The sequence below is a fragment of the Babylonia areolata genome, chromosome 18, assembly GCF_041734735.1.
Source record: "Babylonia areolata isolate BAREFJ2019XMU chromosome 18, ASM4173473v1, whole genome shotgun sequence".
Lineage (NCBI taxonomy): Eukaryota > Metazoa > Mollusca > Gastropoda > Neogastropoda > Buccinidae > Babylonia > Babylonia areolata.
Genome location: NC_134893.1, coordinates 57,306,294 through 57,325,298, shown reverse-complemented (window position 1 = coordinate 57,325,298; position 19,005 = coordinate 57,306,294). Strand labels below are relative to the sequence as shown.

At 44.0% G+C, this 19,005-nt stretch overlaps 1 protein-coding gene across 2 annotated transcripts; it reads left to right on the top strand.

The window, feature by feature from the left end:
- The first annotated feature begins 1,744 nt into the window (after positions 1-1,744).
- On the top strand, positions 1,745-18,709 carry LOC143292086 (uncharacterized). 2 transcript variants are annotated; one of them, XM_076602261.1, is made up of 6 exons: positions 1,745-2,051; positions 9,387-9,464; positions 10,249-10,407; positions 12,726-13,486; positions 13,891-14,197; positions 15,149-18,709. In XM_076602261.1, the coding sequence occupies exons 1-6, from the start codon at positions 1,881-1,883 to the stop codon at positions 15,290-15,292; spliced, it is 1,620 nt and encodes a 539-aa protein (XP_076458376.1). In that variant the 5' UTR covers positions 1,745-1,880; the 3' UTR covers positions 15,293-18,709. The 2 variants fall into 2 exon arrangements, with proteins under 2 accessions (XP_076458376.1, XP_076458375.1); XM_076602260.1 differs by having other exon boundaries at positions 15,053-18,709.
- Positions 18,710-19,005: the final 296 nt, after the last annotated feature.

Sequence of the window (19,005 nt, the reverse complement as noted above, 5' to 3'; positions counted from 1 at the left end):
AGAAACCAAACAAATCTAAACACCTCTTTATTTGCATAGCCCAGTTATGCAAATTTTGTTCCTCATTATTGTGAGGTATCTTTTGCAAGATCATTTCATATGCTTGTTTAGGAAATCTCAAAATATTCATGTTTTGTAAGCGAAGCCAGTAACGCAAAGAGTAAAGAAAACTGTCCAAATACATTGGGTACCTGCCCGTTTCCCCGTAAACCATTGCACTGGGAGTTTTCGGATGGACATTCAGCAAACGTTTACAGGCAAATAGATGTACAGACTCCACAGTTTTAGACCTGTAATAAACCCCACATTTCAGATGCGTATAGCAGCATAGGTTTTACTTGCGCGTCAAATAATTTAAAGAAAATTGACATATCCATCTTGCCAAGAGCCCACATCGTCTTTAAAACCTCTGTGACTTTACCTTTCGCGCGTCTGCAGCATTCTTCTGGGGCTGTCTCAAAGGACATTTTGGTAGTAAACGTGAACCCAAGATATCTATAGCTGTTGACAACATCAATGCCCTTCCCTTTAAAGAACTATATTTCGTTTCTGGCTAGATATCCTCCCTTACGGAATAACATCATCTTGGTTTTCTGCAAATTGACTGTGAGACAAAGCCCGTCTGATGCCCTTGCCAGATTGTCTAACTGGTTCTGGAGTCCAGCTGGAGTCAGAGACAGTAAAACTATGTCATCAGCAAATAACAGTAAAAATATTTCCTGCAAACCTGGGAGAAACTGGAACCCGTGCTTACCATCACAGTTTACAGCATCAGCAACTTCAATGATTAGTGAAGAGAAAATCAGTGGAGACATCAAGCAGCCTTGTTTAACACCGGAAGGGCAGTTAAAGAACTCTGATAATTCAGAGCCCCATCGGACACAACTTTTTTTTTTTTTTACAGAGCTGTACATACCTTTGAGCATTTGTAACATTTTTGTTGACGTTTGCAGTTTTCGCAAAGTATTCCATAGACTCTGTCCACCGTAGCAAAGGCCTTTGATAGTCAGTGAAGGCAACATAAAACTTGCTCCTGTTATATCCAGACAAACATTTTTTTTTAATCATTGACAAAAGAGTAAAAATGTGATCGACTGTTGAGTATCTTTTCGAAATGCAGAGTGCTCAGAACTGATTTTCTCTTCAGGTTTCTGCCCATTTGTAAAGACGCTGGTTTAGGTGGAGAGAGAGAGAGAGAGAGAGAGAGAGAGAGAGAGAGAGAGAGAGAGAGAGAGAGAGAGGAACCAACCATCAAATCGATCGGCAGAAAAAACACACAAACGTGCGCAAGTGCACACAGACAGACACATACACACACACGCACACACACACACACACACACAAACACACACACATATATATATACACACTCACACACACACGGACACACACACACAGACACACACACACACAGAAACAGACACACATACATACATACAGACAGACATACACACACACACACACACACACACACACATTGCGGACAAGTATGTCCTATGATCGACTTCAGAGATTCAGATGACCGACATTGCTGTCACTGCATACAAACAGCGACATCATGGCTTTCTTGAATTTTTATTTGATATATGTTATGTTTACGACTACGTTTACATTTCACAGCTGTCTCCTGGCCACAGCTTGTGCTGCAGTTAGCACGTCCCGAGTGTGGACACGACTATTGACAGGCAATGGTCGAGCTGAGTTGTTCGAACTTCGCTTAAAGGTTGTACAACATATAAACGCACCTTGCTGTTTGTTGGTTTGTTTATTTACTCATTTATTCTTTATTTTTTTTTTCAGTTCTGCCTTCAGGCGAAAAAACTGGAAAAAAAGCTACATTTTCGTTGGAGGCTACAGTGTATGGGGGTGACAGATGGTAAATGACAGTTTTTTGGTTGAATCACAGTCCTACGATGTGCAAGAAACATCGTGCTTATGGCCTTCTCGTTGTGACCATACTTGTGGTCATTTGCACACTGGACTATTTTTACCTGCTGCCTTTGTCTGGTCCACAGGCGTCGTTTAAGTTCGACGAGAGGCAAAAGAACAAAGTGAGTGGTCACTTGATTATTTCTTATCTTTTCTTCAGTTCAGTTCCATTCCATTTAAAAAAAGGATTCAACATCTGCTTCAACCAAGTTAAAACACAACATTTTCTTTAGGCTCTTTCGAATTGTCGTCGTGAGATAAGTAAGTGAAATAAACAAACAAATGAGCGAACAAAACAAAAACTGAATAGTCTGTATACTTTAATTACTTTGTACATGTCAATATGTTGTTTTTTGTTGTTGTAAAACCAGATTATTCGGATAACGCTTTAACACATAAGTGAAATAAAGATAAACGAATAACCCGTACACCTTTGTTTGATTACAATGTACATATCAATCATCATGTTATGTAAAACTATTCAGGTAAGAAAAAAAGAAAGATCTTTAGATCGTTCGTTCATTCATTTATAGTCTGTTCATCTAAAATGATAATATTAGACTGAAAGGGGGAGGGGACTGAGGAAGGAAGAGAGAGAGAGAGAGAGAGAGAGAGAGAGAGAGAGAGAGAGAGAGAGAGAGAGAACAGAATGTGGAAAAGATAGAGTACAAAATGTAAAATGGAGAGGGTGGATGTCAGTGATTGGAGAAAGAAAAACATAATACTGGAAGAGTGTGTGTCAGATGTGGGATGTGGGAAGCGAGATTAGGACAGAAAATTAATCAATAATCAAATATTGTATGCAATACTTCTATAGATTATTATTTAAAACGAGGATGATGTGGGGACCAACAATAAACAACCAACTGGACTATTTAACACATACCTAGCTAACTTTAATAAAGAACGTTTTGAAATACATAACCTTTTCCCCCCAAAAATTAACATTTGAAACTAGTAACACGTGTTTAGCAATTTCTGGAGGCAAAAAGGGTTTCATTTCTAAACAGCGAGTTAAAACGTGCTCTACCGTTAAACGACACTTGCAAATACATTCAATATTTTCACAATATTTTGTATATGGGGCATTTAGTAATGACCTAAATGCCATGCTCTTAACAGCCCTGCCAGTTCTTTTAGCATTTAATAAGGCAGAAGTGTTAACTTCTAAAGACAGAAAGGAATTTAATATATTTCTTTCAACAATATTATACATTTCGGATGATGATAAACGATGAAGAAGTTCAATTGCATTTAAAGCCTTTTTAGTTCCAAGTTTCGCAAGATGATCTGCACGTGCATTAGAAATAAGCCCACAGTGTGAAGAAATCCAACACATTTCAATATTAGTTCCTCTCATTTGAATACAGTGAATCAAAAATCATATTTACAAAAAGATGTTATAATTAATGTTTGTACAACTTGATTTGATAGACTGCAGAACTGATTTTGTATTTGTATTTGTATTTCTTTTTATCACAGCAGATTTCTCTGTGTGAAATTCGGGCTGCTCTCCCCAGGGAGAGCGCGTCGCTACACTACAGCGCCACCCATTTTTTTTGGTATTTTTTCCTGCGTGCAGTTTGATTTGTTTTTCCTATCGAAGTGGATTTTTCTCCAGAATTTTGCCAGAAACAACCCTTTTGTAGCCGTGGATTCTTTTACGTGCGCTAAGTGGATGCTGCACACGGGACCTCGGTTTATCGTCTCATCCGAATGACTAGCGTCCAGACCACCACTCAAGGTCTAGTGGAGGGGGAGAAAATATCGGCGGCCGAACCGTGATTCGAACCAGCGCGCTCAGATTCTCACGCTTCCTAGACGGACGCGTTACCTCTTGGCCATCGACACAAAATAAAACATTAATCAAATTTTTGGGCAGATCAGTTAGATGTGTACTGCCATAAGATCTTTAGATACAAGTGAAACAAGAGAGGCAAGGCCTTCAAGACTCACTTGTGTCTGAGAGTAAAACACACAAGTTTTTTTTATGTATTGAGTATAATTTCAAAATGTAATGTTTGAGATAAGAAAGATCAGTTTAAAGCAAATTAAGTCCCCTAGCAGTAATTACAGAGTAATTTCCCATATTTACTATCTGCACCAAAACGTTTGCAAAATAAATAAAACTTCCATGCTTAGCAAAAGAAGTTCCTGTTTGAACAAAAAATGATAATAATGACTGCTCTTGTTGTTGGGTCAGAATATCATATCAAAGTGCCAAGTTTAGAGAATACAAAAAATATAAATATAACAGTAAATGCAGTTTGCACATAATTAGGCTTCATTATTTATTTTTTTGTGCCCATCCCAGAGGTGCAATATTGTTTTGAACAAGATGACTGGAAAGAACTGAATTTTTCCTATTTTTATGCCTAATTTGGTGTCAACTGACAAAGTATTTGCAGCGAAAATGTCAATGTTAAAGTTTATCACGGACACACAGACACACACAGACAACCGAACACTGGGTTAAAACATAGACTCACTTTGTTTACACAAGTGAGTCAAAAACAATAACCAAAAAACCCAACACACCCAATGACTGAATAGCCTGTACACCCTTCCTCGATTCTTGCATATACATCAGTCATCGTGATACAGGAAACCATTCAGGTAGAAACTGTAACCTTTTAAGACACGAAAACAATAGCTGAAAAGTAAGTTAATAAAGTTAAAACAGAGAATAAGATTATAGCACCCTCGAAAACGGGCTATGGCTGCATACATGGCGGAGTAAAAACGGTCCTACACGTGTGTGGTTCGTCCGTCGGGATCGACGAGGACCATCTAGTCATCCTGGGGGTGGGTGGGTTGGGCTCTGTGGGTGCGCAGATGACTGGTCAGGCCAATCCGCGCCCGGAAGGTTCTGACGCAGTGTGGACAGGGGATGGTGGCGGCTGTCGGGGATTTGCTGGCACTGCTTTTCCTGGCCTGTCTGCGTTGCTCTGCTGCAGCGATTCTGTTGGCTTCACAGGATTTGGCGCCTTTGTGGACAGCTGAACGCCACTTTGGTCTGTCTATTGCATTCAGCTCCCATGTGTCGTGGCTGATGCTGAAGGCCTTCAGAGAAGCTTTCAGAGTGTCTTTGAAGCGCTTCTTTTGGCCTCCATGGGAGCGCTTGCCATGTTGGAGTTCGCCGTACAGCAGTTTCTTGGGGAGCCGGTGGTCTGGCATGCGAACTACATGACCTGCCCAGCGCAGCTGGGCCTGCATCAAGATGGTGTAGATGCTGGGCAAGTTTGCACGAGTGAGCACCTCTGTGTCAGGGATCTTCTCTTGCCACTTTATGCTGAGAAGTTTTCTGAGGCTGGTGGCGTGGAAGTGGTTCAGCTTTTTGGCGTGGCGTTTGTAGACCGTCCATGATTCACATCCATAGAGCAGTGTGGTGAGAACTATGGCCTTGTATACTTTGAGCTTCGTCTCCAGGGTGATGCCTCTCCTGTTCCAAACGTTCTTATGGAGTCTGCCGAAGGCAGCGCTGGCTTTGGCGAGTCTGGTATTCACCTCGTCGTCGATGACAACTGTGCGAGAGAGTGTACTGCCCAGGTATGTGAACTTGTCCACCGCATTCAGTCGTTGCCTGTTGATGAAGATGTTTGGTTCAACGTAAGGCTTTCCTGGAGCCGACTGGTGCATTACCTCAGTCTTCTTTGTGCTGATTGTGAGGCCAAAGTTGTCACAGGCAGCAGAGAACTTGTCGACGCTGTGTTGCATGTCAGCTTCGGAGGCAGCATTGAGAGCACAGTCATCAGCAAACAGGAAGTCGTTGACGGTGTCTGTCCTCACCTTGGTTTTTGCTTGAAGCCTCCTTAGGTTGAAGAGTGAGCCATCTCTGCGGTACCTGATGCCAATGCCTACGTCAGCATCTCTGAAGGCATCTGTCAGCATGGCTGAAAACATGAGACTGAACAGGGTGGGGGCAAAAACACACCCTTGCTTGACTCCGTTGGAGACAGGGAATGGTTCTGAAGTCTCTCCGTTGTCTTGGACTCGGGCCAGCATCCCATCGTGTAGTTGCCGTCTGATGGTGATGAACTTTCTGGGACATCCGTACTTCGCCATGATTCTCCAAAGGCCATCTCTGCTAACAGTATCGAAGGCCTTGGTCAGATCGACATAGGTGGAGTAAAGGTCGGCGTTCTGTTCCTGACACTTCTCCTGGAGCTGCCTGGCAGCAAACACCATTTCGATAGTCCCGCGTTCTTTCCGGAAGCCACACTGGCTCTCTGATAGGAGACCTTACTCAAGGTGCGCTATGAGACGGTTGAGTAGCACTCTGGCCAGAGTCTTGCCTGCGACGGACAGCAGGGATATTCCAAGATGGTTGTCACAGGCCTGACGATTTCCTTTGCACTTGTACAAGTGTATGATGGAAGCGTCTTTGAAGTCCTGTGGAACTGCCTCATGCTGCAAGATGAGCTGGAATAGCTGATGAAGCTTCTCAGTCAGCGCCATACCACCTTCTTTGTAGACCTCAGCTGGAATGGAGTCTGAGCCAGGGGCTTTGCCATTGGATAGCAGACGGATAGCTTTCTGGGTCTCCTCCAAAGTTGGAATGGCGTCCAACGACTCACTGACTGGCACCTGGGGGAGTCGGTCGATGGCTTCATCATTGATGGTGGAAGGGCGGTTCAGTACGCTGTCAAAGTGTTCAGCCCATCTCTCAAGGATCCCGTCCTTGTCAGTGATCAGGGTAGAACCATCAGCACTGAGGAGTGGAGCAGATCCGGAGGTGGTGGGACCGTAGACTTCTTTCAGGCCGTTATAGAAGTTCTTCATGTCGTTCCTGTCTGCAAAGCCCTGGATATCATTAGCTTTGTTGCTCAACCAGGAATCCTGCATTTGCCGCAGCTTCAGCTGGATGGTGCTGCGTGCGCTCTTCAGTATATCTTTCTTTGACTATGACTTGGGATCTTCAATGTGGGCTCTGTAGGCTTGGCGTTTGTCTTCCAGCAGCTGCTTGATCTCAGTGCAGTTCTCATCAAAGCAGTCTGTGCTTCCTGGCAGAAGACCCCAGGCACTCCATGGCAGTGTTGTACACCGTCTCATGCAGTGCGCCCCATGCTGCCTCCACATTCTGGTTGTCCAGCACAGTGGATTCAAGGCGTTCCCCCAGGGTGCCAGCAAAGCTCAGCTTGATGTTGCCTTCCTCCAGCTTGTTGACATTCAGGCGTTTGGGTGCTTTCATGCCCTGAGGCTGTCTCTTGGGCTGGGTGCGGAGGTTGAGTTTAGAGACGATAAGGCGGTGGTCCTGTCCAGCACTCGGCGCCGCACATGGCCCTCGTGACTCGTACGTCCTGCCTGTCCCTCTTACTGACGATGACAAAGTCGATGAGATGCCAATGGCCAGACCGATGATGCATCCATGACGTCCTGTTACGGGTAGGGAGGCAGAAGACGGTGTTTGTGATAAAAAGGTCGTGCTCGGCACATGTCTGGAGAAGTAGTTGACCATTGCTGTTACAGTTGCCAACCCCATGCTTCCCAATCACGCCTTCCCAGGAGGTGCTGTCACAGCCAACTCTCGCGTTAAAGTCACCAAGAATGATGAGCTTGTCTGCGTTGGGGACAGTGGTGATGACAGCGTTCAGGTCCTCGTAGAACTTGTCCTTGACCTCATCCGGGTCGTCATGGTGGGTGCGTAGGCGCTGACAATGGTGGTAAACGTCTTCCCGTTGCATAAAGGGAGTTTCATCGTCATCAGGCGATCGTTCACTCCTTTCGGGGGGCCAGTCAGCTTGCCAACGAGGGTTGTCTTCACTGCAAAGCCAACTCCAGCCTCACGTCTCTCTTCAGGTCCGCGACCACTCCAAAAGAAGGTGTAGCCTGCGCCTCGCTCACAGAGTTCGCCTTTTTCTGCCAGTCTGGTCTCACTTAAGGCAGCGATGTCGATGTTGTACCTGGCTAGTTCACTCGCAATGATTGCTGTGCGTCTCTGTGGTCTGTCCGAGTCGCCTCTGTCCGGAAGCGTACGCACGTTCCATGTGGCAGTGGTCAATGGGGTGCTCCTTGTTTTCTTCTTTATTTCCTTTGTATGTCGACCGCTTGAGTAGGGTCACCGTCAGCCGCGGTATGCTGACTAGGGTGGTGTGGAGCAGGCAATGTTTAGGGCACCTTTTCCAGCCCCTTCCTCATGCCATGGAGGTGAGCAGTGCTGTCCTGAAGATGGCTGCTCAGTCGCTCAGGGGGCTGCCGATCTCCACCGCTGCTCCAGTCGGTGAAAAACGACCCTATGGCCTGAGCCGCCTGTGCGCAGGTCCGCGGCTACGACTGCCAGTGTACCCACACCTGTCGCTTCGTCGCTCGCCTGTCGCCACAGGGCTTGGGGAAAATGATGGTATGAGATAAAGGATGACTGATGACTTGCGCGATGACTTTGTTTATAGTGAAGAGGAGATGCGCACCGTCGACCTCACTCTCTTGCCCTAGACCGTCTGTATCCAGTGGCAAGACGAGGTCCAGACGACTGGAGATGGAAACGGCAGTGGATGACCAGGATGTCCTATGTGCCTCATCCTGCCCTCAGCACTCCACAGTGCTCTGCTGCAACCGCCTTCCTCTCCGTTGAACCATGAAGGTTTCTTCCGCAGAGTCCGCCGGATCCAGTCTTCACATGCTTGGGTAGACAAGCCCTAACTCACCGAGGGTTTGAGACCCGTCGGCTACCCTCACGTAGTTTAGCCAGTCTGTCAAAGCCGTTGCCTGGGGGTTGGGTGCTGCCGCATGCTAGCAGCTTCAAGGACCATAAGCGAGAGCTGGGTGCTGGTGGGAACCAACACAGGACGAACCACTCCCGGACGAGCGTAACAAGCCCCCCCTCTAGAGGTACTACCCCTCCCATGCACCTCCAAACCCCCTAAAAACGGTCCTACACGTAAATTCCCATTCGTGTACATACGAGTAAACGTGGGAGTTGCAGCCCACGAACGCAGAAGAAGAAGAAGACGATTATAGCATTATGGTATATGTTTTAATCAAATAAATGGGATTTCAGTATTCGAGCTAAAAGAAAAGCAAACAAAAAAAGGGAGCTAACACAGAATACATTTGTGTGTGATCTGATCTACTCCTTTTTCATGTTTTTTTGTTTTGTCCTTCATAATTTGTTTTCGATGTTATCTTTGTTGTTTTTTTTTACACAACTTTCGCGGTAGCTGATCACTTATCATCCTCGGTTTGAACTGGCCAAAAAGACAGAGCTGATAGCTGATAATTTTTGGAACTTTGCATGAGGCTGGTTCTGATCCTTTGTTTGTGAAGACGTGCCAAAGAAAAGCCACGTGGTTTTGCGAAATAATCACAGATTATCATTATTATGTCCCTCATTTTGTATCGAGCGCATTCCTTTTGTTAATCTTGGTGCGTGTCGAGGAATCTCAAATGTTAATATTGTCTGCACTTTCCAAAACAAATGTTGCTGGTGGTGGTTTTTTGTGTGTGTTGTTTTTCTTCAGTGGACGAGAGATGGGGAAGATGATTTACTGGACCAACATGTTTTTGGAGCACAAGAGTCAAGGGACATTTCTGGTTCGGTGAGACAGACATACAGAGAGAGAGAGAGAGAGAGAGAGAGAGAGAGGGAGTTGGAGGAAGAGAGAGAAAGGTCTAATTAAAAAAAAAATTAAACGGAGGAGGGGTGTGTGTGTGTGTGTGTGTGTGTGTGTGTGTGTGCGCACGCGCGCGCGTGTGCGTGCGTGCTTGTGTGTGTGTGTGTGTGTGTTTGTGTGTGTGTGTGTGAGATATTCATATGCTTACTATATTTCCAGTGAGATGAATATACGCCCCCTGTGTGTACTGTTTAATTTGATTTGTCATGACATTCTAGGATTGCGCGATGGAAACTTTCATCGTTGCCATTAGTACATCGTCACTCTCTTGTTTGAATATAACAACAAGTTCTCTTTTTGACATAACAAAGTATTCTTGTATCTCGTACCTCGTATGGCTGTTGTTTCCATGCGATATGATATAAAGTCATCAAGAGTAATTCCCCCTCCCCCGACTTTTTCTTGTGACATATTATTTGCTAGATTCTTTCGATTAGCGATGTACCCCCGAACGTGGAGTATGGCTGCCTACATGGCGGGGTAAAAACGGTCCTGCACATAAAAGCCCACTCGTGTACATACGAGTGAACGTGGGAGTTGCAGCCCACGAACGCAGAAGAAGAAGAAGAAGAAGAAGATTAGCGATGTAGTTATTGGTTTGCTGATCGCTTATCTCATCAACACTCTTTTTTATTATATATTTTTTTTTAGTGATAAGAAAGTTGCTTGTCTGTACATGACATGACGTTTTTTAGGACTGTGTTGACAGGTCTATCCGGCTGTACACTACATTTGGTGTGGGAATAAAACGTTCCGCTTTAAAGACTACCTTAGTGTGCTCAGTGCCATCAAAACCTTTCGTCCCCTGAAGCTGACATTTCACTACACGCATACGCCTCTGACTGATGACTACAATGTTTGGTTCAAGGTAACTCCTCTGTGCGTGCGTGCGTGCGTGCGTGCGTGCGTGCGTGCGTGCGTGCGTGTGTGTGTGTGTGTGTGTGCGTGTGTGTGTGTGTGTGCATGGGTGCGTGCGTGCGCGTGTGTGAGTGCGTGTGCATGTGTGAGCATGAATCCTTGACATTGGCATTTTTTCGTGTCTGTCACAAGTGCTATGATGGACCAAATTGTACAGGATGGTTATGAATACGACCGTTCCATACATGCAAGTGACGGTAAGGTACTGAGCAGGGTGAAAGGTACAAGGTCGAGGTCAACAGTTGTTCCAATATAAAACAGCTTCACAGAACGTGCGTCTCACGTCAGCTTTCTTGTCATCAAACTTTTCAGTAGTGACTAGTCACTATGATAGCATGACCCTCACTCAATTCAAGGTCAGAGGTCTAGGTCAAAGTCACAACATGACCTGAAATTGATTTGAAACGGTAGCTGGAGCAAGAGAGATAAGATCTTGCATACAGTCTTCTTCAAGCTCGGTGGAGTGATTGATCATGGTGAGAACAAAAGCCCAACTGAGAGTCAGGTCAAAGTCAATGGTCAAGGTAACAACATAGTTAAAAGGTAAGCTGTAGAATTACGATAGATTGAGCTTGGGATTATTTTTTTCATTCACTATTCTGCTAACTTGATACAGTGTTTGGTTATATTCACAGTGTAAAAGATTTTAAACGTTGGAAGATTAGAGGTTTAACTCTCTCCATACGAACGGCGAAAGAAAAGACGTTAACAGCGTTTCACCCCAATTACCACCATCAAAATATTACAAGTGGAAGGCTCTCATACTGAAGAGGTGAATGTTGACAAAGAATACCACAGTTCTGACGACGGAAGCTAAAGGCTGGGTCATTCAGTCACCCACTGGACATCCGACGGGTCTGTGTAGAGGAGAAGAGGGGACTGGCCGTACTGAGTGAGTTAAAGATAAATGTCTCAAGAGTGCGATGAAATGTCCCGCTGCAAGATGATCTGCACCGCAGTGTCCATTCCTTTGTCCGTTTCATAATTGTTTTGTTGGATTAAGTGGGAAACGCCTCTTTTTTTTTCTTTTTTTTTAAACAAAGTGACTTCCCATTCTTTTATTTATTCAAGTACAGAGTGGCAAAAACGTATGAAAGCGATAATCGCTTCAAAACTGTTCTGTGCGAAACCGGCTTGGTGATACCAGTCTTTTTTGTTGCTGTCAGTCATACAACCACGTTAGTTTGATAAACCAGTCCCCCCCACACCCCACCCTCTCTCTCTCTCTCCCTGTATCTCTCTACATAGTATATATATATATATATATATAATTTTTTTTTAACACTTTTGGTGCTTCACACGCCTTATTAATTTTGCTCAACAAAAACAACTTTTTGACTCATTTGTGTAAACAAAGTGAGTCTATGTTTTAACCCGGTGTTCGGTTGTGTGTGTGTGTGTGTGTGTGTGTGTGTGTGTGGTAAACTTTAACATTGACATTTTCTCTGCAAATACTTTGTCAGTTGACACCAAATTAGGCATAAAAATAGGAAAAATTCAGTTCTTTCCAGACATCTTGTTTAAAACAATATTGCACCTCTGGGATGGGCACAAAAAAAGCCTAATTATATGCAAACTGCATTTACTGTTATATTTATATTTTTTGCATTCTCTAAACTTGGCAGTTTGATCTGATATTCTGACCCAACAATAAGAGCAGTCATTATTATCATTTTTTGTTCAAACAGGAACATCTTTTGCTAGGCATGGAAGTTTTATTTATTTTGCAAACGTTTTGGTGCAGATGGTAAAAAAAGGGAAATTACTCTGTAATTAATGCTAGGGGACTTAATCTGCTTTAAACTGATCTTTCTCATCTTCAACATTACATTTTGAAATTATACTCAATACATAAAAAGCTTGGATTTTTTTAAAGTGTATCACAAGTGAGTCTTGAAGGCCTTGCCTCTCTCGTTTCCTTTTGTTTTCTCCACCCCTCCTTTTTTTAAACACGCCAGTTTACCATCAGTACGTCTTTTCTGAATGTATTCAAAGCAGTACTATTCTAAATGTACAAAGTTCTTTGTATGACTGTTTTGTTTTCATGGACAAATTCGGTGGATATTTTTTACATTACATATGTGTTTGGAGTTGCCTGAGAGTTAGGTTGCTTTGGTGTGAGTATGTGGGTTCCATGTGTGGGATAAGCAACGAAAGTGGTGATACCAGTAAGAATCTGGCGTCCTGGTTAATATTCTTTTGGTGGCCATGGATTTTTGTTGTTGTTGTTGTAGACTCTGCGTATTCAAAATGATGCATTGTGTGCAGAACCTGGTATCAGACACACCGGGACTGGAGATGCATCGTCTGTCGTCAGCACCACCATGTGGATCAACCGGCATGCTCAGTACCGCCCTGGACTTCCTGTCTGCACATGGCGGTATATTTGTCGGTGAAAACACCATTCTGTCCCCACAAGTTCTGAAAGACTTACCCGTCAACACCGACCTGTGGTTTGCCTTTTCCAACAATGCATCAGACCCAGACCGAGCTAACGGGCTGGTTGTCGCTAGAACGGCGTTCAACAAGTCGTTGAAAAAGGTTTATTTGAAGAGAATCACTTCCACTCACGTTGCCCAGCCTGCATGTTCACCGTCTCTTGGCAGCTTCGGCCCGCGCGATTACTGTTTGGTGATACCCGGTGTTGTGTACCCTCGTGACATTATTGATGCTCAGACATATTTCGCAGAACTGGCACGTTCGCTTTTCTACGGCAGTGGAAATCGTGTCAGGCCTGTGCGGGATTCCAGCAACCCTATCCCGCGTATCAGCCACTTTATCAGGCTTACAAACGGCAGCAGTCGGAATCTGTATAGAAATGAGTTTCCTTTCAGCCATTTCTTGAGCGTTCTGAGCGCTCTGCACGTGGCAGGCTTTCAACGTGTGTACATGCACGTGGACAAGGAGCCCAAGGGCCGTTGGTGGGAGGAGCTGGCCAAGGAGAACGTCACGTTGGTCAAGGTGGTCCGGCCTCTCACAATATTCCAACAGCCTGTCAACTTGATACAGCACGTCAGCGATGTGGCAAGGTGCGTCCTGGTCCCTAGAAATGCTGGACAAACTCAAACAAAAAACAACAACAAAACAGCTGTTGCTTAAAAAAATCAATGGATCTCTAGATAGAAATACAGCCCATAAAATGTTTCATGTGTGTATGAGTGTGTATGTGTGTGTGTGACTGAAACCTGATTGAATGACACAGGAAACGAACGACGAGCGCCCAAATGGCAGCTGTCAGTCGGCTCTACCCAGGTAGGCAGTCTGTTGTGCAAATGATTCCGTGTTTGTAAAGCGCTTAGAGCTTGGTCTCCGACAGCGGATAGGCGCTATATAAATATTCATATCATCATCATCATAAAGTATACGGATTGAATATAAGCGTTAGAAAGTACATTATTTCTGTTTGACAGTGGGGCATTTTCTCTGCTTGCAGGTATATGATACTGGACAAATACGGAGGGGCTTACCATGACTCCGATGTGGTCTGGACCTCCTACGTCCCGGACTCTTTGCTATCCTACCCAGTCGTGGCTGCCCCTGGTTGGGTCGAGAGGAAGGGCTGGCCTGGATCATTCAACCTGGGCGTTCTGTTGGCCAAACCTAATACGCTGTGGATGCGTCGCTACCTTCAATCTCACAAGGATTTTCGGAAAGACAAATTCATATTCAATTCTGGGCTGATGTCCTACAGGACCTATGAGTTGTATCCTCACCTCATGCACGTGGATCGGAGACTGCAGGTTGGTCTTACGAAATCCTCATCTTTCTGGGGCAGCGTGCCGCCATAGTCCACACATTTGTTGTTGCTGTTATTGTTGTTGTTGAAACTGATGTTATCATGAAAACAGGGTATGAAAGGCCACAGGCAGGTGTCAGGTCCATGGCATTCGGTAAATCAGCAAAAAGTGAATCACCTGATATCCGCACGTTGATCCTACCTACCCGCCACTAATCAAGTTACTCAAACGCGATGGTGGCTTAAAAACAACAACAAAGGAAACCAACGTTATCCACATTCACATCACAGACTTATAAATCTATATCTGAGATAAGCTAGTACAGTGAGATGTCACCATATTTCAGAATGATAGAATATTATAAAGCTGCGTGTGATTGTGATATCCATACACAGAAAGTGAAAGTATAACCACAATGATTCATGTCCCTTGATATATGCGCCTGCTCAGAGAGAACCGGCCCTGCGGATAACGGTTGTACGAAATGGAGATTGGCTGAGCAATACAGTTTTGTCTCATATCCTTTTCTGTTGTCTTATTAAGTTTGTGTGCTTGCCATGCATTAAATAAGACATCAAAGTGATTCATAGAAAATGTGGTCTTTTGTAAATGATTTCAGATCAAAATATAATCATGTAATAATATGGTGTGGAATCACCAACACAACGATTTAATGTGATACTGTGACAAAAAAAAATCACGCAAAGATGAAATTACTGAAAAAAAAAAGAAAAAGAAAAGAAGAAAAAAAAAAGAAAAAAAAAGACGCGGGCGATTTTTCGTCTCCCTTTTTTTTTCTTCTTTTTTTTGTGGAGGGGGGGGGGGGGGTGGCATCATATTTCTGACTGACCTTTTCAGGTGTTATGCCATGGCGGGGTATGTCACCCGACCTGGGAAAAGTCTTACGCACGACGTCAGTTTGACATGCGCCCCACCCTTCCTTTCCGGTGGCAGGAGGTACGCTCCCTCCACGTGACGAAGCCCAAGCCTCACCCGACCTTCACCTCCCCCGAGACGGTGAAAGAAGGAAAGGATATGATGGCAGAGATTGGGAGATTCATTCTGGAGAAGAGTGGCAGAAGGCATTTGTTGTTTTGATGGTTTGTACAGTCTGTCAACCCTCCCCCCCCTCTCATTTCTACCTCCCCAGTACTCTTGCCTTTATTTATAGACAGTCCTCTCGCTTTTTTGTCTCTCTATCTGTCTCCATCTCTGTCTGTCTGTCTCTCTGTCTTTCTCACTTGCTTGCTCGCTCGCTCGCTTTCTAAGTGCTCTGCTGTTCGTCTGTGATTCAAGTTTTTTGTGACTTTTTCTTCTTCTTTCTTTTGTTCGGTATGTATGGCTCAGGTGTCGGAACTAATTTGCAAGTTTGTTGTTGTCCTGACATATAATATCCAATTATTTTATTGTTTATAAGTCCACATGATCATTCGGACTCAAAAACTGCTCTTCACCATAGTTTTTGCTCATTCTTGTATGGCCGAAAATTTTACTCGTTTGCCAGAATACTGGGGCACATTTCAGAGGTGCTATGGCATGTTGGAGCTTGCATTCTAATACGTATCTGCTTGAATATGGATGTGTTGTCGGTTCTTTAACATTTGTATATTTATTGTTTCTTCTTCCTCTCCTTCGTTCGTGGGCTGCAACTTCCACGTTCGCTCGTATGTACACGAGTGGGCTTTAACGTGTATGACCGATTTTACCCCGCCATGTAGGCAGCCATACTCCGTTTTCGGTGTGCATGCTGGGAATGTTCTTGTTTCCATAATCCACCGGACGCTGACATGGATTACAGTAACTGTAACGTGCGTATTTCATCTTCTGCTTGCGTATACACACGAAGGGGGTTCAGGCACTCGAGATCTGCAAATACGTTGACCTGGAGATCGGAAAAGTCTCCACCCTTTACCCACCAGGCGCCGTGACCGAGATTCGAACCTGGGACCCTCAGATTGAAAGTCCAACGCTTTAACCGTTCAGCTGTTGCGCCCGTCATATTTATCGTTTGAAAGGAAGATTACCCTGTGGCACGTGTATTGATCTGTCTTAAGGGCTCATGCTGTGTGCTACAGAGGGGGCAGACTGTGGTTTGGGTACTATTGCTTTTTTGTGAACGCAGGTGTTTTTTTCCCATGCAGCAATGCTTACTTATCATCATCAGTGAACTTTGTTTAGCTGGGCTTTTTTTGTTTTATGTTTTTGCCTTTTATACGAGGGCCGCTAGACAAGTATGAAAAAAAATACAGGAACAACAGAATCAAAATTCGCGTTATAGAGCAATCACATCCAAGCTGTATAAATGTCAAATATTCTTCTATTCATGGAAACCTGTTCTCCTTTGTAAGGCACTATGTGGGGTAATGGTGATGGTCCTCCTGCAGGAATCGTGGCCCTTTCACTGCGTGCTTTACGTTCTAAGACCCAATATGACTTCTGCCAGGGAAAATCGTTAAACGTCAGATTTTTTAACCCGTTCACCGCCAAGCTCGCATTTATGCACATGCGTGGCAGAGGACCCATGTCACTGAAAGGTGACCATTCATTGGTCTGTTATCCATGAACCTACTGCTTTTAACGTTCGGTGGTAGGATAGGCCATACATGGGAGGGGGAATCCTCAGCTATTCTTAGCTACTGTCTTTTCTGTGTTTATACCACAAGGGAATTCTGTACTTTAAATTAACTGGCGGTGAAAGGGTTGATGTGTTTCACAATATTTTGTCAATCGAGTTCCATGCAGAACAAAAGTTTTAAATGGTTCAAAGAATTTTAGTTTGGGAGATCAATGCTCAAAGTTGATGAACGTAGTTGCTATACACTAAAAGTTGTTATTCCAGACAAAGTTACCCAGGTAAGGTAAGTGATAGAGAAGAATCCAGTTGTCACCTATAATGAAAAAATATAATATAACGAACTTCTCATCAGAAAGTATCAGCGTCAGTTTCCATGATCACACTGGCGTTCAGAACCGTATTACATTTGTGTTCCTCATGACTTGAATGATGAACAAAAGGAGATAAAGGTTTATTAGAGTGCACACATACTGCTCCAGAACGTTGAAGGAGGAGATCAATATGCGTTAAAGACATTGCAACTAGAGAAGAGACGTAGGTATCTGATGCATGATCCCGGAACAAAGCAACGGTCAGCAGTCTGGGACTTCCCAGGTGACAATCCACCTGTAAAATTTGAATTGTGAAGTATTTATTTTCAAAACCAGGCCATATATTCACCATACCACCTCAGGACAGAAAGACAATGACCTCGGACTAGAGATGCCAACCACTGCCCACATAAAGTATCTGAGGCATGGTGCAGACAGTGTCCCAACACTGGAACCTAGGGTCTCCTGCTGCACCAAGACAATGCCAGTGCACGCACTGCAGCAGCAACGTTTGGCTTTCTGACGGAATATAGGGCACAGGTTATAACACATCCCCCATATGTCCTCAATTTGTCCCCGTGTGACTGCTTCCTGTGCCCTCTGGACAGGCCACAGTTCAGAGGAAGGCAGTTCCAGAGCGCTTGACGATGTTGGAGCTTTCTTCGAGGGCGTTATTTTGGGTATGCCTATTTAACGTGGTCGGGTGACATTGACACGTGGTTCAAAAGAATGGGAAAGTTCATGAAAGCTGAGGGAAGATACAGCAATAAGCTGGAATGTTTATGTTATGTGTAAGCATGCGCACATGGCTACATTTAGATATCAATCGAGAGCCCCTCATACCCAATAGCCTGGGCCTTTGATAAGTTCTTTAGATATTGTTCCTGGTGTGATGCTTATTATTATTATTCTTATCTTTTTTTTAAAAATCCTATGGTATTACATTGGACGGAACGGTGAACTGTTTCAATATAATGTTTCAGGCATACTTTGTAGTCCAGAACTACATCCCTGGTTGGATGTCGTTGGCGGGTTTTTATTGCGAAGGTTTATTGGGACTTGCTTGGTGACTGTATTCTGAAAGCTTAACCTTTATATCGCCTTCTTGGTAGACTGAACATGCATTATGTTATGCTTTACCACTAATTAATTTTCTGCTATTCTTATTTTTTGTATGTTCGTTTGTTTGTTTTTGACAAACATTGATAGGACATTCTTGGTCAGCTGGATGATACAAGGGCTAAAGTGTTATGTAGGTGTCAAGGTGCTCTTTTTTTTCTTTTTTTTTAATTTTGTTTTTAGTGGGGTCTCAAACCTCCTCTTTTCCCCCCCTTTTTTTTGTGTGTGTGTGTGTGTGTTTCTTCTCTCTTTTTTGTGGGGCCTCCATCCTCCTCTTTTTTCCATCTTTTTCTTCTTCCACACTTATATTTAGCGTTCATGCACCACTTTCGCCCACACACCTTAACTAATCACTTTCATTCTTTCCCATATCGTCTGGCGCAGCAATTGCCCCAGTGTGTCTTGAGGCAATAATTTTAAGAATATTCGATGTCTGTGTACATTTGCCAGGGTTTTTTGATGTTCTAGTGTTCTGATGTATGCATTCTAAACATGTATGACAAGTGATTACATCTGTCTGGGTTTATTGTTACCCAAGTGTGAGTTGTTTGTTTGATATTGAAGCTTTTCTATCATCTATCCTCTCTCTCTCTTCCTCCTCTATCTTAACCTAATACACAAAAAAATAAAAGACCTTTCATCTGTATCATAACAATGGACCGACCTTATCTTCCCTTTCAATGTTTACATGCCAGTGGTTTTGTTGACCTAGTGCATGTATGTAACAGTGTATGCGGAGTTAGAAGTGGTAGGGCACATCCTTTCCATTGAGCATCTCTCCCAGAAGGTGCCGTCCCTTGTTCAGT

Coding starts and splice junctions, on each gene's coding strand:
- LOC143292086 (XM_076602260.1), top strand. CDS start 1,881: ATGACAGTTTTTTGGTTGAATCACAGTCCTACGATGTGCAAGAAACAT. Junction 13,487..13,890: donor CACGTCAGCGATGTGGCAAG/GTGCGTCCTGGT, acceptor CTCTGCTTGCAG/GTATATGATACTGGACAAAT. Junction 14,198..15,052: donor ACGTGGATCGGAGACTGCAG/GTTGGTCTTACG, acceptor TGACCTTTTCAG/GTGTTATGCCATGGCGGGGT.